We start from the raw sequence: 26,533 nt of genomic DNA, 5'->3' as shown, positions 1-26,533 counted from the left end.
AGTAACTTCGGTATTTATATATTCTAAATATTTATTTATTTATTTATTTATTTTATTTTGTGATACTGTCAATCCCATCAGGGATTTTTACAGGAATGGGTTAGAAAGGTCTGTAGACATAGTAGTACAGGCATTTACATAAGAATACAAAAGGGCACTTGGCAAGAGTAGAGTTTCATGGAGCTATGTTAACAGCAATAAGTATGGCAAAAACATAACGCACAAAGAGCTTATTTCAATTACATATAATGTTTTGCAAAGAGACAAAAAGGAAGAAGGATAAGCATATGGTTATACAATTGATAGCGTCATACATCATTTCACATCCCGCATTTCCAAAAACATTTGGTAATTAATACAATGATAAAGACAATGTTGATAACATCATTTAGTAGTGGTTGACAGTACTGTTGCGCCAACGATTTCAACAAATTTGTCAACAGTGGGCTGAGAGACTACCGTCTGGGCTAAAGCATTCCAATCGCGAACTGCTCGCGGGAAGAACGAAAAGCCGAATGTATTGTTAGTGCAAGAATATTCTTGGAGTGTTAGGTGATGCTTGTGACGGGTTTCTCTGGATGTGTTATAGGAAATATAGGTGTTAGAATCCACATGTACCTTATTATGCAGGATGAAGTACAAAAATTTGAGTCAGTACATCATCGCACGACTGCTTAGTGTGTGAAGGCCGATTTCGGATAGCATCTGAGTAGGCGAGTCGGTGCGCCGAAATCGGTTACAGATAAACCGCGCAGCTTTTCGCTGGACAGCCTCAAGAGTGGTGATTTGATTTTGGGCAAAGGAAACCACGCCACGTTCGCATATTCTAAGATAGGACGTATGATTGTAACATAGGCCAAGAGCTTGGCCTCCTTCGTAGAGTATCGCAGGGCCTGTTTTAAGAACATAAGCTTTCGCATTGCTTATTGTAGCCCTGAGAGTGTTAGCCAGCGCCACTCAGAGCCATGGTGGGCGCATGTGGAACCTCCTTCTTTGCGCGATGTCGTCACGTAACAGATGAATTTAGTGAGCAGACACATAAAAAACATATCGACGTTATGACCACGTACGTCTGCGGCGTTCTCTCAAACGACGCGTGTGCGAGAACAATCCTCACATAGTGCAGAAGCTACAGACAGCTATTAGTCAGCGCACCTTGAACAGATAACTCCACCAAAAAGCGAAACCTGTTCGCCTGCCATCGCGCTATCGATCAAAACAGCGCTTTGCTCATCAACAGGCCATTCTGACCAATCATGGCAGGCCAAGTGATCGGGTCGCCTCCCGAACTGTTATGGCATTGTACCCCAGCTCCAGTATTTCACTACCGTTTGGGTCAGTACTGTTTCTAATGCCTGTCAAACTTCAGCAGTGTGGCCCAATGTACAAAAAAAAAAAATTTGTGATGCCGGATCTCAATTTCAAAATTTAATTGTTTCCTTTGTTTCATATTATTCAACCTGGTTTTGTGGGGCCTTTGCGTGATATTGAGTCAGAAATAAATATTTGGCAAGATATCTATCGTCTCCATTAGCATTAAGCTATTTCTGCGCTTCTTTTACTTAGCATTATTTGCGAATAAAAGAAAACGCTATATGTTTGTCATATTTAGGAGTAAGTTACAGAAACAAAATATAGTAGATTAATGCTAAATTTGTTCTCTTAATTAAAAAAAAAAAGCTTGTCTACCAAGTATCATATTCTTCGTATTATTACTGTGTAGTAAATGCTTGATTTTCGAGGGAAAGCTTTTCCTTTCATAACAATCGTCTTATAATATTTTATTGAAATCGAAGATGGCCGGACGCACCGGTTCGTACAGTTGGTTTTGAAAGGCGTACGCGCATTGTTGTTCCTAAAGTTAGTTTGGAAGGAAAAGAAGCGGAGAAGGGGGCGGGGAAGGGTTGAGTTAGGGAAGGGGGAGAATTTAGGAAAATATTTGGCACTTCTAGTGGTAAAGGTGGAGCAGGACTGGCAAAGTATTTCCTTTCCCAGTCATGCCAACAAGGCCTCTTTTGATTCAAACAATCAAAAAAGCGCAGGAGCTCTCTCCTCTTTTGCGGAAGTAAAAATGACACTGCAGACTATAGGGCATGATTTTCGCGAACTTCGGACATGGGAGACTATGGTGCCGCAATTTTGGGGATATAGCAAGTAAGTGTCTGCGACCACCTTAACAATGTTATCAAGAGAGAGTCCTAGCTATTTGATGAGGAGTTAGTTCACCGTGTGTACCAGGGAAAAGACTGCAACTACTTTCCCCCCAAACGTAGGCTAATTAGCAACACAATGCAGTAACAAAGTGATAAACCGTGTTGGTGTGCCCTTAGAACTTATTGATCAGCGACACCAACCATATCTTAGGGGAGGACTTTCACAAGTGCTCAAGGCTGGACTAAGCCAATGTGTGATACGTTACCTCCAACCCAAGAAACAAGTTTGTTGCCTTCCCATTCAGACAAATTCCGGCTGAAAAATGGCAAGAAAAACAAATTGCGTTACATTCTTCTTTTTCGTAATCCCGTGACCTTAAGGTTAAGAAAGAAACAATGTTGTAAACTGCCGAATCTTAAAGTGTTCAGTGCTCCATAGTTGACTTTTTGAACAATATCACATGGTCGAACTCGTGTGGCTGGCCCAAAGGGTAAAGAAAATACGCGTTCGTTTTATTACGAATGCAGTGCACTTATTCAAGATAACACAAACAAAATGCGCAATAAGGTGCTTAAACTTAATGAATCATGAGAAACGTGAACCAGAATGCTGCTTAACCCGCCCTTCCCCCCTCCCCTTCCCTCTCTTTCCTATCGATATTTTTTATCTTTGCGTCCGCTTAAATGACTGCTCAGCAACTATAGTAAGTCTAACTTCTTGGTTTACTATTTCCAGTCGGCATTCTCGGGACCAGAATCACCCATGTCAAATTTTCTGCAATGGTGAAATAGTAGTACGAGGCATAGCTCACCTATCTAGTGGAGTTTGGAATATCAAACCAGGCATGGGCACCTAAATTTTCTCCGCGCGCTATCATTAATAGGGCTATTTGAAAAACACGAGGTCGAACTGCACTGAAAGATGGCGCTGATAAATATATTTCACCGATTCTCATGCATCTATAGGTTACTTAATCACTGGAAAAATCTCCCTAGAAGAGTGAGTGAGCGATATATTTAGTCATATACACGGCGATCATATTTAAGTTTTACGCAACCTTTAAAAAATCGCATGTGGCAGGTAGCATATTTCTTATCCTTGAGCCGGATTATTCAAAGAAGCGGACATTATTAGCATGAGAACTCGAAACACATATTCAACCAATTAGTCAATGTTCGCTAATTATCTTCTTAATTAGTTACTTCACCGCACAAATTGCAAGTTAGTAATAGTAGCCGGAGAACTTGCGATACATATCCTCTCAAAATGAATTTCCAAGGTGACACCAGTTTACGAATATTATCTCCCAAAGTGTGGGACGAAATACATGGGTGTTCCAGTTACTTTTGCGCTTCAGTGCACAAAAAATCGTTTTTGTTAAATAAGTGGAAAAACAGTGCATTTTTATGGCGAGTTTTATGGCGCATATCTTCGAACTGACGTCATTGAAGAAATTCATCCCAAGTGCATACGCCTTGCAAACTCGCCGGCTGCAATTCGTAAATTGCAATGTGCACCGTAATGTAATCAATTAAGAAGTTAATTATGGAACTTTATGATTAGTTGAATATCTGTTCCGATTTATCGTGCAATTAAAGTGTCTGCCTCTCTGAATAATCCAGTTCAAGGACTAGAATTATGTGCAACGGAACGTCTTTAAAAAATCCGCAAAACTTAAGAATGATCACCCTGTTTTAAGAAGTATGGTGTCCCACGCGCAAAAGCAAACATGGACACTTCAAACTCGATGACCGCGGACTTTCGCTGTCAACACGCTGGCGTGGACGGCCGCACCGACAAGCGAATTGAGCTTGGTGCTGGCTCTCGATTTGACGCAAACTAAGCGGCGAGAAATTTTCCACGTGAGAAAGTCCCAGGCGGTCAAACTTCGTTCAGAGTCCTCCACTATACGGCATGCTTCATAACCATACCGTCGTTTTGACAAGCAAAAACCGCAGATTTTACTTCTTTTTCTTTAAATTACTGGGTAATGTGGGCCGACCCGGGTGACAGGCGCGGCCTATAACAGCGTTTCAAAGCGCGAGATGTGACGAGGAAACAATACGATACACTAGCACCTGACGCCCGCGCCAAAGGTCTCAAAAAGCTAGTCGGCTTTGGCATGAGATGAGCATGCGTGCAATCGTGGTCAAGTATATGGCACTGCCACGGTAATTCCCATAGCGTCGTAGCACTCTAGTATATACTGCGCGTTATGTGATGCTTGAAGTCGATCTAGAAAAGGCCTTTGACAAGGAAAGTGCTTGGTGTTCTGACACGTTGACTGGTCAGAGACTCCAGAAATTTTCGTTAACATCAATTTTCTTAACGCACCAATGGAAAAAGTTCGGCAGCATGCTACACTCCCGTAACACGTGAAGGCGAAAGCAGCCGAGCTGCTTTCGCAGTTCGGCATCTTCGGTTCGTTTTCGAGGCGGCTCCGCGCGCTCGTGTAACGAGGTCAGAATCCCGTCAACGATGCTTCTCTTCGACTTTACGCTGCATCTTCTCAGCAGGGGGTTGAAACCTACGTTGTTCTGTATGTTGTGTGGGTGATTTCAATGAATGTAGGCACTGTTCGCTTCCCTTAGCTGATCCCTTGTAGCGTAGCTCAGCCCTAGGGGGTATACGCCATTGAATTTTTACTTGCTTACGGGGGTATGAGAAACTGAGAAGTTCACGCGTTTTTTTTTATTCTTTTCCTTTTTTTGCACAACTCGACAGACGCCGCGTTCCTGTACGTTGTATGCGTGTTTCCAATGAGTGTATGCACTGTACGCCTTACTGTGCTGCGTTCTGGTAGCCTCTGCATTACGAAAGGAATGACCCATTGCAATTTTTGCTTCCTTAGGAGGGTATGAGCCATTGCTGATGATGATAGTTTTTGTACAATTGGGCCGGACGCGTTTTTTTTTTTCCCCAAGGACATCGGAGGTTTGAGCCACTTAAGGCGCTCGCCTTAACATATAGGGTACCCTTGTCACGGCCGCTGGATGCTACAAAGAGAGTGAACCGTACTTGCTAGAACAGGTAACCGAATTGCGTGATAGCACAAGTAACTGGAATGATTGGAAACGGTCGATATTTTCCAGAGCAACTGTCTGTAACCTGTATCTGGTCAGTAAAATTTGGCACAGTTTTTTTTACTCCTCGAGAGTTAAGATCCAGAAATTTCACCGCGTTTTTGCTGTTTTCGTGGGGGGATCCACGTGGAAACGTACAAGTCGGGCAAACCTGCAGAGTGCAAAGGGGGGCTTAGGATTGACACACCTCTTTTTGTGACAGTTTGTAAAGCGCTTTTTGTTCTTGCGTGATGTAAACGACCCTTTTCTACCCGCAGTGTGCCAGCTTCGTCTGAGCAAGCCGTTGCCGTGCATCGCCGTATCCGCGAATAATTTGCCAGGCAGCATACACGGCTTTCTAAAGGAAGTAGATGTAGTCTGTTATTTTTTGTCCGCTGGGTTTTGCTGGATTATTTGGCGGCCTGTGACACGAAAAAAAATTTGTACAAGGACCTGTGTTAATTTATACTTCCTGTGCATAGGTCAAGGTGCCCTGTAGGACAAGCGAAAGACGTACTAAAATGGGCGTAGGAAATGATGGTACCGGTAGGAATGAAAACATTCTTTTTCCAACTACATACAAGTTAGAGCACTGCACGGCCCTGATTTTTCCACCCGGGCCCGGCTTCCAGCCAGTGGATTCCAGCCCGCGCTATCAAGCCCGGGCCCGACGTTCATTACTAAGCGTAGCCAAGGCCCGCATGTGCATGACCCGCCCCGGCTTGTAAGTAAAAAAATAATATCTTAATATACTTACAGAATGTGCTGTATGTGTCAGCCCCACATTCTCGGGGTGCAGTATATAAGCAATAAAAGACCGTAATCTTTGTTTCTGCCATTGGAACATCAGTGATCGTACATTTTGATCCTATGACATTATTTAGCATGCGAATATATGTGTATATATAGAGAAACAGGAGAACTAACGAGCGTACAGCATAAAATAAGCGCACAAGTAAAAAGAGACACCCCTTGCGTTAGGGCTAATATACTAGTCTCTAGTATCGAGAGTGCGATCGCAACAGCGGCAACAGGGAAATGGCGTGAGGAGCGGTTTTTTGTACAATTTATTTTTCCTTACGCGAGAACAATGTTCGTTTTTGTGGAAAAGAATACAAATTTTAAGTTTATCTATCGTTCTATTTCCTTTGCTGAGGTATACTAAGAGCCAGCTCTTTGGACATGTCACTTCAGTTGGGCGCAGTATGCCTTGGACCATGCAATGCATAATGTTTGCGTGTGCTCGACGACACGCCTTAGGCACTTCAGTGAGCGGGCCCGATACCGGCATGGGCCCGTGTCTTGAAGCCCGGGCCCGTGCAGTGCTCTAATAAAGGTACGCTTGCTTTCAAACTTTTGCTTGTAGAAAAGGGCATGTTCGTGCCATGGAGAACGCACTGTATAATATGTAGAGAAGAGGAAACGATAGAGCATGTGTTCCTCGATAGCTGGGATGCCGTGTTTGTATGGGACGTTCTGCAGTGTACCACCAAAAAAGAACTACGCTTGTATCCCCTGGCTTTTAGGTAGTTCGCTGTAGACAGCGAGGACGGGACACCATTTGGCCTAATAATGTTGATTGTACCCCCATAGCAAATGGGGCGCAGGATTCGCGTTCGGTGCCACGTTAATACTTCATATAGAGTGTGACACGTTTCGTTGAAGAACAATAACTTGTCCCGAGTGTTCCAGACTGGTTAGCTCGTGTAGAGCTCTTCTTACACATGAAACGCATTTAGAATGTACGCATTGGCCACAGATGGGCCGGCGTTTTTGAGACGGACAATGCTAGTGGGGTAAACATTGTCTGAATTTTTGTTTTTGACGTCGCAGAAACAGGCAATAAAGATAAATAAAGACAATCGGGGCCTAGCGATCGGAGCATTTGGCTGCTGTGCTCGAAGGCAGTCGTTCGATTCTGCTGTTGGTCGTGCATTTATTTTTATTAGAGGACCGAAGCGTGGCGGATAATTAGGTATTTAGACAGGTATTTCCTGTCGGAAATACAGGAGATACGTGCCGCAAAGTGCCTGATATCCGACAAAGAATACTTCGCATTAACATAACGTTCCGGAAGGCTGCAAGACAACTTTTTTGGTAACTATAGTGATACGGCAACCGGCGCTAGTGGCTACAAATAGGCAACAGTTCTTGGATCAATAGCGGCTAAAGCATGCCTTCTCAACCGCTTGATAGGACGGCTTACTCCATGTCGTGCGTGCGCATGCCGTGCGAAGCAATGCCACGTAACCCAACTTTCGACGCGAGAACGACGGCAGCGCGAGCCTCACAACAGTGGCCCTCGCGCCCCAATATCTGCAGGCTGAGCACTCGTACGTTCCAAACAAGTTGAGTTTACAATTCCGACTACTGTCAGTTTTGCCTGTTGCGCTGTAAGATTTTCTTGTCCTTCCCTACAGCTTCTTAGCTTGCAAATATTCGAGTGACAATTTAGAGGGCGAAAGGGTTCACGAGTGTGAAGTGAAAACGCAGTCGAGCAATATCCTTGTGTTCTCTTTCGTTCATTTGGAAATCAGCCCATTCCAATTGCGTGTTGCGCTTTCTGTAGTTAATTTGAAGCCAACCGAATTTAAATAAAGCGTTCGCGAAGCTAGTTTCTATTCTGAGAAAATGTACACTGTTTCATTCACAGCCGTTTATATTTGAATCCAATCATAAATTATACATTTAGATATTAAGTAAATGGGTCCCTTATAGGATACTGCGAAAAGGAATATAGAAAGCAGACTCACGATGTAAGCAGAAAAACAATGTCAGCAGCGGCAAAGTAAGTTTGTTTTCTAACATGTACTGTGAAGTTCCACAGCGTCGGCTCATAAAGGATATTTCGAGTGCTTTCGTATCCACGGACTGGAACCATGTACGGCTCATCATGCTCCTGAAGAAAATTAAACATTCATATTATAACTGACTTGTTTCACTAAGACTATCATATAAAAACAAGAACATAGAACATCGGCAACACCCTGTATACGTAACGCAGACAAAATAGTGACTATACATTACAATGAATTGAATATAATGGTAAATTCAGGGTTCTTACTTTCCGATGCTTTCTATCGGCCTATTCTTAAAAAATGCCGAGGCAAGTCCGCTATATAAAAGGAACAAACTTTATATAGACAAATAACACACAACGAAATAACATACGACAAAGCCGCCCTGGTGGCAGCCCATCTAGAGCAACTCCCACGGACCTACAGTCTGGGGTTAGAAAATACGAGGCTTCCTCACCTCGTCTACGGCAGGAAGGAACTCCTCGCTTATTGAGATGGCTTCTAACGCAACAACTCAATTTTTAATCCTGCAAACTGCGAGTTACATCAATTCTTTGGTTCTTCATTGGTCCCTGCTGACATCACGCTTTGTACCTCTTGTCAGGCATCAGCCTCGCCATTCTCGATTGTCTATGGTTGCCTCACTACTGCATCCCTGTGGTGCAATACTGTGAGACGGGTCCCGTGAGGTACGCGCCTTTGAGCTGTATAACGCCGAATGAAAAGCAAACAGGCGATCGGCGCTGGCTCCAAAATTTACAGCGGTAGACTCCTTTGTCAATGTATTTCAATTTATTTCAGGAAATCAAACTTTACAAAGCTATTTTTTAACAGCTGATGAGTACCCTACTTATTCTACTATGACGTATTTACCACGGCGCGAATTTTCGAACCCCTGATTTATTGCGCTGATTTACATTTGAACGAAAAATATTGACTTCAACATTTTGATCACCTGGCGCCTTTTACAGACGCACACTTTCCCAAACCCAGTGACGTACAGTCACCTCTGTCCCGGTCTATATACAGCGGATTGTAAATCATGCGCAGGTTGAGCCGATCTTCACCACATGATGTGGGCATGTACCCTGATAAGGACCAAAAAACGCACTAGCTTATTGCCTCCCCTTCCCATCACTACCCTAGAGCAGTCGCAGACTGCACTGCTCAGCTGCAGACCGGGATCTCCAACTCCGGGTCGCCCAGATGGCCGAAGGCGCCGCCAAAGCTCAAAGCCTGGCCGCCGCCTGAGGAAGAAGAGGACCGGCCCTCCCACTTCCCTCCTCTCTAAACTTCATCTCGGACAAAATAAAGTTTATGCTACTACTACTCAACATTTTGAGCCCATTGTGTCCCACCAGGGCAGCTTGCAAGTGCGATGCACGAAGCAGTCTTGGCATGTTTGACATGTTTGGCAGTTTGGCATGTTTGCTGCACGGAGCGTGACTGGCTCAACAATGTCTGAAAAAAAAAAAAACGCCTAGGTATCTCTCAGCAATTATCCTTATTTCTCAGTCCCGGATAGCTTCGAGGCTCGTCTAGTCAGCATCGTGAAGGAACAGTTGCAGAATTTGAAAACGAACTTTGCTGTAATTCCAGGGTCTTATCAACAGGACTGCAGCCCTTGAATGCCACACTCTAAATGTTTTGTTTTTTTTTAACTTCGTGCGCAAGACTGTACACGGTGTGGATGGTCAGCGAATAACATGATCTCATTCCCGCCGGGAAAATAAAGAGACCTCTAGCGATGATGGTCTACGAACGGATGCTGACACCATGAACCATAGTTTCTCCCAGAATCCTCGAGCCTACTTTCATGAAATCTGACTCGCAGTCAAAATCACTTTTCAGATTGGAATCAGTGACGCCCACAAGTATTCGACGTAAGTGCGAACGTCGCTGTTCGGGACACCGGTGACCACGAAGATGGCGCGGAATCCAGCAGGTTCGATCGCTCTGAGCCAGACTCAGAATAGATTGAAGTTATTTCTAAAATAACGTTTTCTTTGCGCTGGACACACCACACTGCTGCTAATAATTTCGCCGGTGACGCCGGCCGGTTCCACTGTGAAAGAGCTCGATCGGCTCCGATCCCGCTGCCAAAAACCGGCGCTCCGAGACGCCGTGGTAGCTCGACGGGTATGGCGTTGCGCGGCTCAGCTCGAGGTCGTGTGTGCGATCCCGCCAATGATGGCCGTCATTCAATGGTGGCAAAATGAAAAAAAAAAGAAAGAAAGAAAAAGAAATCTTGTGTACTTACATCTGCGTGCACGTTATAGAACCCCGGCTGCTCAAAATTAATTCCGCGACCACTGCTACAGCGTGGCCGAAATTCAAATTACGACTCTGGCACGAAAAAGCCCAGAAATAATTTTTTTAAACAGAACTTCACTTTCTGTGTACAACTACGGCACGCTCTATTGGTATTCACCTAATCTCGCAAAACTGCCTTCTGTGCATTCGTGATCTTTCCTTAACTGCAAGTGCATTCAAAAGTTCCCCCGCTGTCTTCCTTGATCCCCATTAGAACGGGTGGCTCGCCTATCTATGGCGCTTGCGGAAAAAAGAAGAAATCACTGCTTTGGCCCCGGTGTGACGTCGAGAGTGAACGTCTTTGGGCACCAACAAACCGGCTAGCGCCGATACCTTTTTTTTTTACCAAACAAAGGTATTCGGACCCTAGCCGTGTGTGGCGATGGTGTAGAAAGTAAAGCAGACCATTGCTGCGGCACCAGAGGTCTACAGGTCAGTGCGATTGTCAATAGATTTTGCCAGCACCGACACGTGCCCGCGCGCCTTTGCACTTTTTCTCTCGCCTTCTCTCTCACTGTTATTGCACCTATATATGGAATGGACATGAATCGGAACTGGAAATTGGAAAATTGGAATTGTATACGTAGGAAATGGGATATATATATATATATATATATATATATATATATATATATATAGCAGCAGCAGCCTGGTTACGCCCACTGCAGCGCAAAGGGCTCTCCCATACTTCTCCAAGTACCCCGGTCATGTACTAATTGTCGCCATGTTGCCCCTGCAAACTTCTTAATCTCATCTGCCCACCTAACTTTCTGCCACCCCCTGCTACGCTTCCCTACCCTTACAATCCAGTCCGTAGCCCTTAATGACCATCGGTTATCTTCCCTCCTCATTATATGTCCTGCCTATGCCCATTTCTTTTTTACCATTAATTTTACCATTAATTTAGCATTACTGTCTCACCAAACCACAGCGCCAAACCACCTTGCACCGTGCTTCATGTGTGGCGGCAGCGGCCGGTCCAGATAAACGCCATTGTTGACGTCAAGAAGCGCCCGGCCAATCACAGGCGGAAATGAGGCGCGCGAGCTGCCCCTAGTCTGCTGCTGCACTTTTCGTCGAAATAAAATCTGTTTGCGCTTTCTTTAGCTCAAATTCGATGCGATATTCGAATTCAGAGGGTTGAAAGCCATTCGTACAGCTCTTCACTCATTTTTTCTGGGAAATTCTATAGCTTCCCTTTAAATGCGGCATTTTGCTCAGCTATACCATCTTCGTTCGTGGGTCCGAGAGACTGTTCGAAGTGCGTGAGAAACGCAATCAGTATTTCAACTTCTGCTGCTGCATCAGTCATGGACAGGCACTACAGTGTTAAAAAAATTTAGGGTGCTTACGGTCTTCGTCACAGTGGCACCGACTATTCGTATTTGAACCTTTGGCTGCCTAAGGCTCCGGAATCTCAAGTTGGCCTGAAACACAAGAAATGCCGATATTTAGAAGACAAAGAGAGAGGCAGAGAGAGAAATTTGGTGGGAAAGGCCGGGAGGTTAACAGGGAGAGATTCTGGTTTGCTAACCTCCACTGGATGAAGGGTAAGGAGAAATGAAAAACAGGCAAAAAGAAAGACATTTATGACACTCACATTTTATTTTACCGCATCCCCCAACTAAGGCGGGCAATGCTGTTTAATAAAAGGGGCTACGAGATATCACGGTGGGACCAACTGTATTCCGATAGCAGCGGTATTTGCGCAAATTGCTGAATTTTTCTGCTATCATTCATTACCTTATTAGTCAAAATACCTGCCTAAATTTCAAATTTCTTCCCTAGTTGCGTAACCTCGAATGCCAAATTCGGCACCGCATCCTAAAACATCATGTTGAATAGTTTCCTGCTCGCTGCATTTTGTTCAGCTTTTTTTTGCACGCTTTCCCATGCGCCTTTGCCTCCTTTGGGAATGTTATGCACCGAACATTCACTGGTGCATTTAATTTTCCCTGACACAAACTCACTCACCCCCCTTCTCTCGCTTTTTTGTTCCATCTAAGGCGCACTTTGTGGAATCCTAACTTTTTGGCTTCTCGATGATCCCTAGCCGCCTGCTTATGTTCTCTATGGCTTGCTTTACTTCCTTGTTCCATCACTTACGTGGTTTCGTCTTTCCAATCCAACAGTTTTGGTGCTGTGTCTGTATTATCTCCTGCTGCATAACGTCTACGAGTTCCTTATATTACCAGACTGTTGTGCGAAGCACCTCTATTTGCTTCTCCGTGTGTTTCTTTATTTCTGCGATCTCTGTTAATTGCTTTCATTCATTTCTAGAAATTCTGATGCTATTGATTCGTATTTTTCTTTAGTATCTCTCCCGAATTTTATGGTTAAACGTCAAATGATCGCTACCTGGGCTTAACATCATTTGGTCTTGTCGTTCGTAGACTGTTTCTGACACTAAGGTATAATAGATACATGGCTGTCCATTTCCGTCTTGCTATGTTACCAGTCCATGACACTTATTCTCACTGTTGACTGCTATAAGGTTCTCTTCATCGCACAGATCTAGAACTAGAAAACCATTCTAATCAGCATATCAGATGCGCGGAGGTGAGCGCCATCTGATGGTGCTGCAAGGAACCCAGCGGTTCGCGCAGCGCGCGTGCTCCGCTGTTATTGGCTGACCTATTCTGCAAGGAAACAGCCAGGCTTCAGCTTCCACAGCCGCGAAACCCGGCGAGGTTTGCACTTTTAACACATATTCCGAAATACACTGGACACTCTGCAGGCCGCGCCTGAGGAGTGAGATAACGTAGGATATTGATTGGGACCGATGGATTCTTTTTCATATATCAAGCGCTATTAAGATTCATTCGCTAGAAGCCGCGCGTAGTGCTTGTGGAAGATACGTCGCCTCTCGTTTCCAATGCAAGGTCAAGGTCATCTACGACATCATGTAAGCTGGACACGTTTCCGCGGATATAATTAAACCACCCTTAGTTTCCACCTAGGCTGGAGGACATAGATTACAGCATCGATTCCTCCGTGGTAAGAAATTACCACCAAAGAGGAGGACCGCACGAGAGCGCATTCCGGTGAGTAAAGCAACCAACATTTTGCCTCAAGAAACATTTACGATCGTACAGGTGCCCATCAATGCATCGCTGGTTGGAACTCCTTTTAACTGACAGCTCCTCATTCCGTACCTCAATAAATATGTATTAAGTAAAAGAAAAAGCTTTAAATAAACTCAACTCTTCCCTTCGACGGTATGGTACGCTATATGGTAAAACTTCATTCTGGTCCTTCAGAACACGCGTCAGCGCGTACCGGCCGCTACGTGCTGACGTGAACGTGCTACGCTACGTGCAGGGGGACGCCACAGGGGTCTTCCCTTCGATCTCTGCTTTCTTCTACAATATCTTTCCGCTCAGCGCAATGTTCAGTATGAAACCCCAATTCGCCCGACAGTCTGCTGCCCTAAGGCAAAAAGAACTTTTTCACAGTTTACGTGTCATCGCGGGCTTCCTTAACCCAAGCTGTATGCACAAAGTGCCATGCCGTTTTTGGGCAAACTTCAGCAGTTTCTGGGATTTTCTCTGGTTTCGGACTATGCTGCTAATTTTTCTCATGGAATGTGCCATTCATACAGGGCTCGACTATGCATCAGCTTCAACTTTCCTGTTTTGTGCAGCAGCTTTTGATAACGGGAATTCCGCAGTTCTCTCACGCTAGGTGCAAATTGTATTAGTTCTACTTAATCACTCGCCCTGATTAAGTGACTTTCACTCATCGAGGCATTACGATCAGAACGACCCCTCAAAATACGCAATAAGAAACGTAGCGTGAGGCTTTGTGGGCCATCAATCTGCTGTACTTTTTTTTATCTCTAGGCAATTTCAGATTCTCCGACAACAGTAAACAACACTACAAGCGGCAACCACAGCCTACATTTTCCAAAAAATCATTACTCACTGCATTCCCCATGATTGCAAGGAATCGCAATATTTTTCTTAAGTTGAATTCGTACGCTCTGCAGAGCAGGTAATCCACGACAACATGTACCTCCGGGTATATAGTGGTGGGCAATCGAGCTGTTGCTGTAAAGAACAATGTACAAACGAAAGCGCACATCACTTTTAAATAGTCAAACATTGGTACTTCCCTGTGCCACCAAATTTCATAATCGGTTTCTCGCGAAACCTGAGTAACCTAACCACCTGTCCCAAACGCGCACCCCTGTTTTCTTGTGAAGAGCGAGAAAGCCTAGCGCTCCAATACTCGCGTTCGGGCATCGCAGCTTAAAGTGTAGGCCAGTGGCTTTGGTGTGGCGCTTCTAAGCACGAGGTCGCGGGATCGAATCCCGGCCATGGTGGCCCCATTTCGATAGGGGCGAAATGCAAAAAAGAACACCCGCGTACTTAGATTTAGGGGGACGTTAAAGAACCCCAGGTGGCCAGAATTAATCCGGAGTCCCCCACTACCGCGTGCCTCATACCGAGAGCGTATTTCTGGCACATAAAACCCCATAATTTAATTTTTTTTTTTACATGTAGCTGCATAATATATCAGCACTAAGCTTTCTCGCCAGAAATGTAGCGGTTTCACCCCTTATGCCGCAGTTTAAATTAGGACTTGTAAAGTCATAATTATTATTTCAAAAATGCCTGATGTCGCAGTTCTCACAAAAAAGTAACTCATTAAACAAACACCAAGCAAGCAGTATAATTATATTTAACCCGACATCTCGGAATCGTTATCACTATTTCATTGAGGTGACTTCGGGAAGCTGAGAGGCAGCATTTAATGCCAAGCATTCCCTGTCTCTTATAAAGTACGTTCCAGTAACGAAAGTCATTTCTCATATCCGTTGAGGGCCTCAAATATTATAGAAATGTTAAACTTTGCACATGTATGCAAATCCGAGTAACTCATGCATTAAAGACAGGAAAGTCAAGATTCTTCTCACACCCTTCAGTAGTACTAGGAGTCTGTTTTGCTAGTATACTTCGAAATCTATCCCAGGTTCTACAAATGACGCCCCCTTCACCAAATCCGATCCAATTCCTTCGTTGCACCCGACATTTTCCAACGCTTCTATACACCCAATATTAGAGCTTTTTCACTGTCTGCTATGTTGGTAACATATTCCTTGCATGCTGCGCCGGCTCCGGTCAGTACAATCGGTCTATACCTCCTCGATGCGCATTAAGCCTGCACAAGTGGCCATCGTAGGAAAATTGTTGTGGAACTACCCTATACAGTTCCACTGCAAACTAACATATGCTCGGTTTTGGGTATTAATCGGGAATCCCGCAGTGCAATAGCCACACGTCCCGCTCATTAAACTACGAACACGTTTATAGACCGAGCGAATCAAGGTCGAAGGCTTGCAATGGAGCTATACTTGGAACGGCATTGGGTGCGAATGACCGCTGTATAGTTTTAGGGGACAGTACAACGGGAAATGGAATGCGAAATTGCTGGCCTTACGAGGAAACGTTGCTCTATCTTATAACATTTTGCGCAACGCCAAAAGAAGCTGTGTAGCCTTCACCTGCGATATGGTTCGCAAAACGTTGATTCCCACACTGCGTGAGTTCTGCGGAATTCTTTATTAATACGGCTTGCGGCCTTCTTTCTTCGGCGGGCGACTTTGCGAATGTCTTAGATTTAAGTAGGTGTCAATGCTCACTACAGGCGGTTTATTGTCACGGCGATGGCTATGACTCGAGGGAGAGTACGTTGTTATCGGTCTCGAACACGACGGTACTATCGATGTCAATCATGTCGTCAAGCAACTCACAGGGTTCGGCTGCCGCACTGCACTGTCTGTCCCGGCGGCAGGTGGGGGGAGGGGGGTGCAGAAGATGATGACATGACATAGTGAGAACAAACCCTCGCCAAAAGGTATCTAGCTGTTTCTCATTAGACAGCGTACGGTGCAAGAAATTTGGGAAATCTGTACACCGCAGCCGAAAAAAATTGTCGTTTTAAGATTCTGTGCACGGGCTCATTTTACAGCGCAGCTGTTAGGCGCCCGTTCTTGAGCTGAGCGTCGGCGTCTCTTGGCGTAATCGCGCGAACGCGCTCGGGCCACTGTTAGCGCGTTCGTCGTCGTCTCTACCGCACCTGGCTCCGATGCTCCTCAGCATGCCAAGGCTCCCATACTGCCCCTGCCTCTGCGAAGGCGCTGACAGCACCGGCCCCTGCCAGTCGGCGCGGTGGTTTCGGTCTCAAATTCTTTGAGTCAATATATCGCGGAATGAAAACACGTATCGAGCTGCGCTCAAATTGCGCATTAAGAAGTTTCGTAATCGTCGAAATTTTTTTCCATTCTTTTGTTATCCCGGAGTTGCCTGAGTATACCAGGAAAAAAAATTGAATGCTTAAGCTACCGTATAGTGTAAGGCGATGAAAAAGGCACTCACCTGATGCCATACTCCTAGATTCCACGAAAGCCGAAGTGTTCCGTGTATCAGCTGGGCCAGCTATAAAACAAGAACAGCAGTTTTGCTTTATATATTAATTACGGTTTGATAACCTTCTTAATTCCGTAATATTGACACGTGTACTAGTTTATCTTTATCGGGTGACCACGTCTCACCGCCTAACAAATCTTATCGCTCAGCGCAGGACGCGCTCACATGTATCGGAAGTTTCTAGAATGTTTATCGATGCTTCTATCCGCTGTCTGTTGTCACCGAACCTTGCGTAATCTGATTGCATGTATGCGCGACGCGAATGGCGCAGAACTTTATGGAAAGCACGCGGGTCCCAGTGATTACTCTGGAACATCCGACGACTGATGTATAAAAGCCGACGCGCTTGACCCGCTGATCGAATTTTCTGTGATCGCCGACTTTGTTCGCCGCTGTCGTTGTGCTTTAAGTGTAGCCTGTCTTTGAGGGCACAGGTTCGCCCAATAAAAGTTAGTTTTGTCTTTCACAGTATTGCTACTGTGTTCTTTAACGTCACTACCGCGTGACAATATGAAGCAATACGTAAAGCAAGTACCAAAAATAGAACATACAAGCGGGGAAGCTCAGAGCACATTTTATACAACGATTTCCTATCGAAACAATTTGGAGGAGGCCTAATCGTCGCGCTTAATAGTGGAATGCGATAGCATTCAAAGATCCCTGACTGCTTGTCACGCTTCCCGGCAACAGCAGCTTTCTTGCGGATTTGCAGAGGCGAGCAGCATTTGGTTGGTGTTGTTGCAAGGAACCGAGGGGGCCGTGCCTATCTACGAATGGTAGAAACACTGGAAAAGGAGTTTATGTTTCAGTTCTCGCGTAAGAGAATTACGTTTCCTGGTGTATTCTTGTTACAATCCGACGCTATCATGTCTATAGGTTATGTTTAGGTCATACTTCACAACTTTTCTGACGCGTTTTACTTTGAGGAATTCAATTAGTTCAGCAACGCCTCTCCGCAACGCGGAGGGCCTGCGTGGTTGCGGTTCGGAATGATTTTTAGCGAAACGACGTCTGATGCCGACTCCAGATTTTTTGCGCCACAGGGCCCTTAACGCTATCGCGTTCAAATCTCATATGACCCGTATGTAACATATCCAACAATCTCGTATAGTAATATGAAAATACATATGAAACACATCTGTTCATACGAGATTATTGGATATCTGGCATATGCCGTAAGACGACGCGACCGGCGCACGACGATGGACAGCACGACGACGGTTGTACTAACAGCACGATTGCGCCTCCAACGTACCTATAATTGCTATCGCAATAAAACAGTTTTCATATGAGGATAGGGGGAGAGGGTCTATCGAGAAGTTCTAAGGGTGGGTTTTAGTTATGCTGCATTGTTCTAGAGTTGTGGAAGCGGCTCTTGCTGGCGACACCTGCTCAATTGCTGGCCACACCTGCTCAAAGAAAAGCTTTCAGCTTTTCTTTCTTTCTTTTGTCAGTCTTAGGCAAGGCGACAAATGGATGTAAGCAACGTGTTATACTTCGCAGAGGTGCTGGTTCCAATCCGTTGCAATGAGAAGGGCAAACAAGCAAGAAAACAGAACACACACAAAAAAAGACGGGAATGACACACTTGGTGTTCTTTATCCTATCTGTATGCGTTGCTGTTCAGCGCTAAAATTCGAACTTACTAGCCCAACAGAGATTTCATCCCACGTTTTATTTGTCTTTGTACACACGCTTTTCTGCTTAAGCTCCTCTCACAGACACTAGCACGTTTAAAAGATATGATGGAGTTTTGCGTGCCAAAACCACGATCTGATCATGAGACATGATGTAGTGGGGGACTAAGGAATAATTTTCACCGCTAGGAGTTCCTTAACGTGCACCTAAGCCTAAGTACACGGGTGTTTTCGCCCCCATCGAAATGCCGTCTCCCTGGCGAGGATTCGATCCGGCGACCTCGTGCTGCAGCACGCCAACACCATAGCCATTAAGCAACCAAGGCGTGTTACACTAGCACGTTGTTCACTTACTTGGCATTTCTTTTCCTGAGGCGAAAAAGGCCGAAGGGTCCAGAGATTTTGGAATGCCTATATCGCAAAAAAAAAAAAAGTATATATCTTCATAAATGCTTGTACGTCTCTGAGCCCCAAATCAGCAATATTTTACTTACTGCATAGTATTATGTGCACCAACATAATCACGTGAAAGCAGTAAAATAACAACAAAAATGTAAGAATTGCTTCAAGCGTAAATGTATATATAGCGCGGGAAGTAAAATTTTGAATAACTCTCTACGAGGAATCGAAAAGAGAAAATGGCGCGTCGGAAGGAATGAGGCACGAAGGCCGACACATCACAAAGCGGCACCGCTGAGTAATTAAAAATATCAGAATTGGTTATTTTACTATACTGCAGCCTCAAATAATAATATCGTGGCTAACTGTGTTTACGCGACCGGAAAGCAAAATTTTGCGAGGGATGATGCGCGCCCTTTGCATTAGTGAGCGGATACCGGGCTTCACCTGCGCAGCCACGCAGCATACAGTGCTACTGGGCGTTATTTTGCTCAGAAAGCAACTACATCTGCCATGTGATATAAGCAAGCTGGGAAGGGGCAGAAGTATACTGTATAAACATTCGTAAACTTATCATTTAGAAACAACCTTGAACAAGCTCATTTAGAGTGAGTGCATAGGCAGCTGCGCAAATCTATTCAGAAGCAGACTCCGCTGCGCGTACCAGCCGAGCTTAATTAAAAGCAAACAGACTCGACGCTTAGCACTAGGGCGCTATAACGCTAAAGCTGTTCCAAACTTTTCTATTCCAATCCTGCAATCAGCCCTCCGCGATTGGTCAAAAACTTTTTTAGAACCACCCCCACTTCGCTTGTTTGTCACGTGACGTCACGAAAACCGCGATAGCTCCCAATCTGATATGACGTGTACCCACTGATTATGCATCATTGGACTGAACAAAAGAAAAATAGTTATTTCACATTCGACACGTTTTCGCCATTAGCCCTCGGCTATTGGTCAAAAGCTTTCGGGCCGCACCCACTTCACCTGTCTGTCACGCGACATCACAAAACTACGAAAATTCACCGCGTCAAAGTGACGTGTACGCGTTAAAGATGAATTAAGATGCCGAACGAAACTGAATTTTTCTTTTTTTGAATAGGCGCAGGCTGCCCCATTCCGAAAGGAATCCAAGATGGCTTCCGCCGATCGCTCAGGCACTGGCTACTCGCACCTGCCGGAGAGCATAGGTTTATTTGCGTACAACAAAACTATTTGCGTGGCCTGGTAGCGCTTACGACCTCGCTTTCCCAACTATTCTTTGCTGAGGATCCGTATTAGCGGCATTCTTAACCTACCGTTGCATGCCGCCGCGATTTTCGACCAGCCACCTCAAGCTAAGTAAGGGAAAGCGGACCAATCGCAGACGCCGGCACCACCCTCTTCATCCAGTTATCGCTATTCAGTGCAGTGGCTCGGCCCCATCGAATCCCTCTCCACGTGAGCGTGCTCCTCACTTTTTGTCAGCCAATTAGATACGGCAAGCCGCTCAATGCAGACAATGTTATTCGTTTTTCAAGCAAACAAAAGTGACCGCCTATAAACCAGGAGAGCGTTTGATTGGTCTGTACACACAACCCTGTGGGTCACCGCCGGATGCTTGCGCCGGCGGTTACGCAAGTTTGGCGTCAGGAGATTGGAATAAAAAACATATTGCAACATTTTTTACGTTATAGGGCCCTGTAGACTGCAACAGACAATAGCTATTGGCACATGCATTGCCACCAGGCCTGTGAATAAGGCATGAATTACAAGCCCAGAAATATATCTTACCGACGGCTCTGTTTTAAGTAACGAGCATTGCTCGCTCTGTGGCGTTTATACACTGTGCTACTCATTTTCGAAGCTTCATCACTTACTTCCTAGTTTTTTAGCTGTATTGAGAACCGACGCAGCTAAGTTGTGTTGAAAAATGTAAAGCCGTGATACAGTGGGCTTCAGCACCTTCCTGAATTGTGTGTTATGTACTTATAAAAATATCGATAGCCAAGAGACGCTAAGACTCATGTGAAAACGCCACTGCCTCGCCAATATATCTCCGCACAGTAATGAATTATTAGCATTAGCAAAGCAGCACTTATTAAACAAATTGTATAGCGGCCTCTACCAAGTAGTCGCCTCTTCGCATTACAAACTGCAGAACTCGCGTTAAGTACTGCCAACCACAGGATTGGGAAAACATTATTCTTGCGCTAAAAGAAGCTTTGCTTTATAGAAGCATGTCTGGTTGTCACTCACCGTAATCTTTGGGCTCATCACGATGCCGAAATTCCGGCTCATCGACGTGGTAAAGCATGTGAGCCATGTGACCTTCCCTAGAACGTTCCATTTCAGGCAGTGGCTTTATTCTCAACGTGTGTCCCAGAACGCCATGCTGCAAACGCAATTTTGATGATAATCTCGTAATCCTAAACGTGGCTATTGTTAAATCTAATACTGTAGGGTGAATGCGTTCCTCGTTATATAGCTTTAAACAATGATCGAGAGATGACCTCTCACATACATTCTAAATATGTATTTTTCTTCAAATGCCACTCTATCTAAAGCATAAATTATGCTGTACACGAGTAAAACACAAATATCTCAGATTAGCGATTATCTTAAGCTAGCGATAAGCTCGGCTTCACTGATTCATGCTACAAGTGACGAAACTTGAAATAATGCTGAGCAATATAGTGTTTTTCTTTAATTCTTCAATAAAAGAAGGACGATATAACGCACACTAACTTCATTGCGTCACTAAAGAATCTCTCTAGCAAGCATGACGGAGTCATTCGCATGTTCTCTAGCATAATGTTTGCTGACGACGTTACATCATGAATGATTTCGTTTGAAGTTAGTTGTGGGCAAAGCTCATCGCAGCAAATGTGCTGCTAAAGCTGCTAAAGTTGCTAAAGCAGTAGTTGCAGTCTAGCACCTGTGTATGTTCTTTTTCATCTGTGCGCGAACGCGTCAATTTTAGTGCGCTGCTTTAATACATTATGAAAGAAATTTACAATAAGTGCTTTGCTGCTAAAATGGAAGTTGCTAATGACTAGTCGCGTAATATTTGTGTTACCCCTGTCCATGTTCACGCATTGAACCATAAATCAAAGCTACTTAAACTCGTCATGTCTGCCAGTGTTCCTTCTGATCTTAAAGTGTGTAAAAAATATTCCAGTAAAGATAGTTCAAGTCAGCATAGCAAGTGCGCTTACTTGAAAACAATAAAACACACCAGAAGGTTCTTTGGAGGCTCTTAAATAACTTATTTATTATTGTAGTAAACCATACCCGTACAAGGAAGCGTGTCATCGATGGCTGGTTGGTTTCAGGTTCAACGCTAGTGGAAAATTTTACTTCTTTTTGTACGAGCTATGCTCCCGCTAGTTACCTCGAGGCTGTTTTTTGCTCTCTCACTAGCACTCAGACACAAACTTTTGAATTTCACCTAAGTGGCCAAAAAGAGGCATTGGGCATTTTAATGAACCTAAAATTACCACGTTCTGTCGACTACGACACTTTCCAAACAAGACCACGTTTGTAGCGGACATTAATGTGCCGTGCCTGACGTAAATGTTTATTTTGTCAATCTTCGCGCCGTGCGGCCTTACGTCAGCGCCTGCGAGCTCTGTCAACGCCCAATGAAACCATTTACGCTTCCTGTTGGGTGTCTTCAGCCCATCGACGTCCTCCTTGAGCCCTTCTTCCGTGTCGGTTTGGACCTTCGTGGACCCTTTCCCACATCTGCTTCAGGAAACAAAGGGGTTGCCGTCGCTACTGATTACGCGACGCGCTATGCGATGGCACGAGCGCTGGCGACCAGCTGTGCTACAGAAGCGGTGGACTTTCTGCTTTGTAACGTAATTTTAGTGCACGGTGCCCCACGTCAATAGCTAACTGACCGAGGCCATCGACAATACTCCTGCGCTTATGCTCCACGCAGCACAAGCTCCCCACGTCACACCAGCCCCAGACGAACGGGCTCACCGAGTGCTTGAATCGGACCTTAAGAGATATGCTTTCCGAGTACACGTCGGCTGACCACCGTGATTGGGACCTTGCACAGCCATACGTGACGTTTGCATAAGATTCTTTCCGCTACCACACTGCTGGACACTGGCGTGTCAATCTTTATTCCGGGCCTCACTTGTTCTAGCGCGTGGCTAGCGTGTTAAGCTGTGAACTGTGCCTTTGTGGGCACATCACCTACGGCCCTACTGCCACGGGCGAGCGAGGCTATCTAGTTTGTTGTTTGACCAACCGATAAGTAGCGTTCGCTTGCTATGTTCAAGCAGCGCTGGCCAGGAGGTGCCACGGCTGCTTCAGTGTGGAACTAAAGTATGCTGGCACCGTCCAGTAGCGGGGCCACGAGGATTGCACGGCATATTTGGCGATAACAGACGTGCGCCTGTACTAACCTTTGCTTAGGCCAATGCACCCAGCCAAGTTCTATCCATGGCATAGAGTTTCATACAATATTTACTAGAGGAAACTCCGGCGCTAGTGTCTACGGGGGCTGCAGTGGGAGTGGTTCACCCAGCATGGAAATTATAGAAAGTACATGGATTTGCCTAAACTTTATCCTTCTGTCTTCAAGCGGCTTCATTACTCTGTAGGAGCGTGATTTTCAACGACGTACTGCGTAATAAATAATTAAATAAACATTATTAAAATTGTCCGACCATAGGATGCGAACACAGGACCTATAGCAGAGAAGCCCTATATTGAAACAATTACGCCATAGTCACGTGCATCAGCAAGCAATGTGAAACGTCCTTGGGAATTTATTGCGGGCCATTCGAGTGCCTCGAGACGCTTGGCGCGCTCGAGGCATTTGGCCACTTCGAGCATTTGAGCGCTTCGACAAGCTCAATTATTGCAATTAATAGCGATTGTGCGTGTTTGCAGCGTGTTCTGCACATCGAAGAGTATAGATTTCTCCAAAATTTACGACAACGAAGGCATACAAAACGTAATATACAGAGCCACAAGAACGTCTCAATCCACAAGCACGAAGATCAGACAAATTGATGTACTTCCCATCATTCCCATGATGGCTGAACGACTGCAGCGCCAGAGTTCCCTATACTATGTGGAAGGAGACTCTATGGTCCATGGCCATACAGGTTGCAAGTGGCGCACGCACTGCTACGTTTTACAGCACGTCGGTGCCCAGACAGGTCAGAAGCTGGACACATGTGCTTCAAAATGAGTGGTGAAATCGCCGATGCGAAATCGTAGTATGTGTACTGTAGACTGTGCAAACCGCTCGGTAGGCTGTGTGTTACGGCGCTGCTGTTGGCACACGAAGTTTTCACACTGGTTGCCCATGGCGTACACTGTATTCTGAAGATTTTTTTTTTATGTCAAATCGAATGTCAAATCAGATCTTGGCCTTAATACTCTGCTCCTTCGCCGAAAATTCAGCGTGCCATGTCTTTTCCGCAAGTTCTATTACAGATTCCATCATCGACGAGGAACACTTCTATTGCCTCCGCCCCGGTCTTCTCGCCTCCTTTTCAACTGTCTCAGTATACAACGCCTATAGAGGCCTTTAATCAATTATTCCTACACTCTGTGATTGAATGTTGCAACTGTTGCCCTGATGCTTGTCCCAATAAAGTTTTTGCCGTCCCTCCGTCGCATTGCAAATCAACGTGAACCTAACATGACTAACGTATGTAAACATTTTCGAACATTGCTCCCCCCTTATGTAAGATCCCACAAGAGGCATTTATAAGGGTATAATAAATGATGATAAATGATGGTGACAAGTGTTAGCTATTTCACAAGCTGCTAGCTAGCGCCCCCTACCTTGTACACCCCGATCTGCGGCCGCGACGAGCCCGGTGGTGAGGTGGTGGTGGGATTGTGTTCCGTGAAGAGTGCGACTGCGATCGCGCGACGACGAGGCTGTGCGAGTGTGAGCGCGAGAGTCTATGTGCGTGTTCGACGGACGCCATGTGTGAGTTCCTGTGCGACAAACTCGAGCCCCTGTGTTGCTTCCTGCGAGTATTCTTTCTTATATTTTAATTAATAAATAAAGTTCCATTCATTCAAGTACCGCTGTGATCTGTGAGACTCGGCTGTCACCAACATAAGGAACAAACCGAAGTCGCGCTTTCATTTTTTTACCTTTTTTAAATACTGGTCATGTTTTTTTTTGTTGCTGCTGTTGTTGTCGCACAGTCGCTTACTTAATGAAATTCGTGCAAGCAAGATGTGCTACCCAGTTGCCAGTACTGGCCAGCGTGCAGATTCCGGTCGAAAACCTGGTGCTCAGGCCACCATGTTATAATAGCGGGAACTAACTCGTTCTTTAGTGTTCTGTGCTCAAGCAGCACGGTTTTTGCTTTGTACCTTAATCGGGTTCAGTACCAAAAAGGTCCATCTTTTTTCTGTCAACCTCAGTGTCGAACGACAATAAACTGTAGTCCTTGTGAGACAAACAGCATACAGCCGTGAAGCAAGATTTAAACATTCTTCATCTCAGAGTGTAATTCGTCCGCTTTGCAAGCACATTGGAAACCACAATGCTTTATAACTGAAATCTTTAGAAGAGCCACACAAATTGAAACTGAAAAACACTGCGATGACACAACGAGGGTCGAATGGGCAGCAGCGAAGCCAATCACTCAACTCAGCAGCAATACATTAGCAGCTCCCACTGTTTCAGTGCAGCAGGACACTGTAATGCTGCAAAATATATTAGCGAAAATACCTCGTACCTGCACTAGGGCCCCGCCACGCTGTTGTAAGATTAAGGAAAGCGTAAAAATAGGAGGTACAGGCAGATGGACTTCGTGCTCTACATAATCGCGTTTAGCAATAGTTTGAAATTATTTAAAACAATTAGGGTTTCAGTTTAAGCTGATCTTACACTGACACCAATCACCTTGTTTTTGAAGATCACTCACCAAAATACGGAGGTTGCTCAGCGAAAAGTCCGCGGCGTTTTTAGTCTACCTTGGCGTCCCTTGCTAAGATGACAATGTTGGTTAATTAAAGCAGTGTAGTTGTACTACTTTTTAATTTCTCTAATGTAAATCAACTGCGGCAAACAGGCTTTACAAAACCAAAGTTACGCTGACGTATCCAGCACGTGATGGTGATGGAGGTGTTAATTTCGATAGAGCGAGTGAAAAATTTGCTAATGTTGCTGATTATATATTAGGCAAAACATCAAATAGGAGGTGCTCTTATAAATGGATTACACTTACTACTTCAAGTTCATCTTCCTCAGATACATCGAGGGACGCCATGTTTTGTATGTCGTGGTAGAGGTTCGCTTCCTGATCTTTCCCATTCACCTGCGAGAAAACCAGAATTTAGGAAATGAATCCAAGGTTCTTCCATTGCATTGCTTGGACAGGGCCCGTAACCAACATCCAGTGACCCATGACATTGGTTACATTCACATTATATGGCAACTTTGGCTTTTCTCAAATTGTGTGCGTCGTTCATCCCTCCCTTTCTTAAGATACTGTACTCGAAGTCATTGAACACCGGGGTCCTACCACACGAATGGAAGATGGCGTGCGCTGTGCCAGTGTATAAATCGGGGCATCGCGAACTAGTCGGCAATTACAGACCGATATCTCTAACAAGTATTGTCTGCAAAGTATTAGAGCACGTCTTGTGCAGTAACATAATGACACACATTACCAATCATAACCTCCTGAATCAGAAACAGCATGGTTTCAGGCAAGGGCTTTCCTGTACAACTCAATTAACAGAATTCGTTCATGAAGATTGTG

At 45.0% G+C, this 26,533-nt stretch overlaps 1 protein-coding gene across 1 annotated transcript in view; it reads right to left on the bottom strand.

Moving 5' to 3' along the window:
* LOC126523003 (A disintegrin and metalloproteinase with thrombospondin motifs like) overlaps positions 1-26,533 on the bottom strand; it is a 76,568-nt gene that overhangs the window by 21,030 nt on the left and 29,005 nt on the right. The window contains exons 3-10 of the mRNA XM_072288804.1: positions 25,997-26,086; positions 21,033-21,168; positions 18,750-18,806; positions 16,708-16,767; positions 14,252-14,376; positions 11,680-11,754; positions 7,970-8,115; positions 2,420-2,469 (exon numbers count right to left, since the gene is read on the bottom strand). Coding sequence (XP_072144905.1) covers positions 2,420-2,469; positions 7,970-8,115; positions 11,680-11,754; positions 14,252-14,376; positions 16,708-16,767; positions 18,750-18,806; positions 21,033-21,168; positions 25,997-26,086 — 739 coding nt within the window. The remainder of the gene's footprint in view (positions 1-2,419; positions 2,470-7,969; positions 8,116-11,679; positions 11,755-14,251; positions 14,377-16,707; positions 16,768-18,749; positions 18,807-21,032; positions 21,169-25,996; positions 26,087-26,533) is intronic.

Source organism: Dermacentor andersoni, chromosome 6 (genome assembly GCF_023375885.2).
Source record: "Dermacentor andersoni chromosome 6, qqDerAnde1_hic_scaffold, whole genome shotgun sequence".
NCBI classification, from domain to species: domain Eukaryota; kingdom Metazoa; phylum Arthropoda; class Arachnida; order Ixodida; family Ixodidae; genus Dermacentor; species Dermacentor andersoni.
The sequence above is the reverse complement of the archived record's forward strand: the minus strand, read 5'-3'. Positions and strand labels throughout refer to the sequence as shown.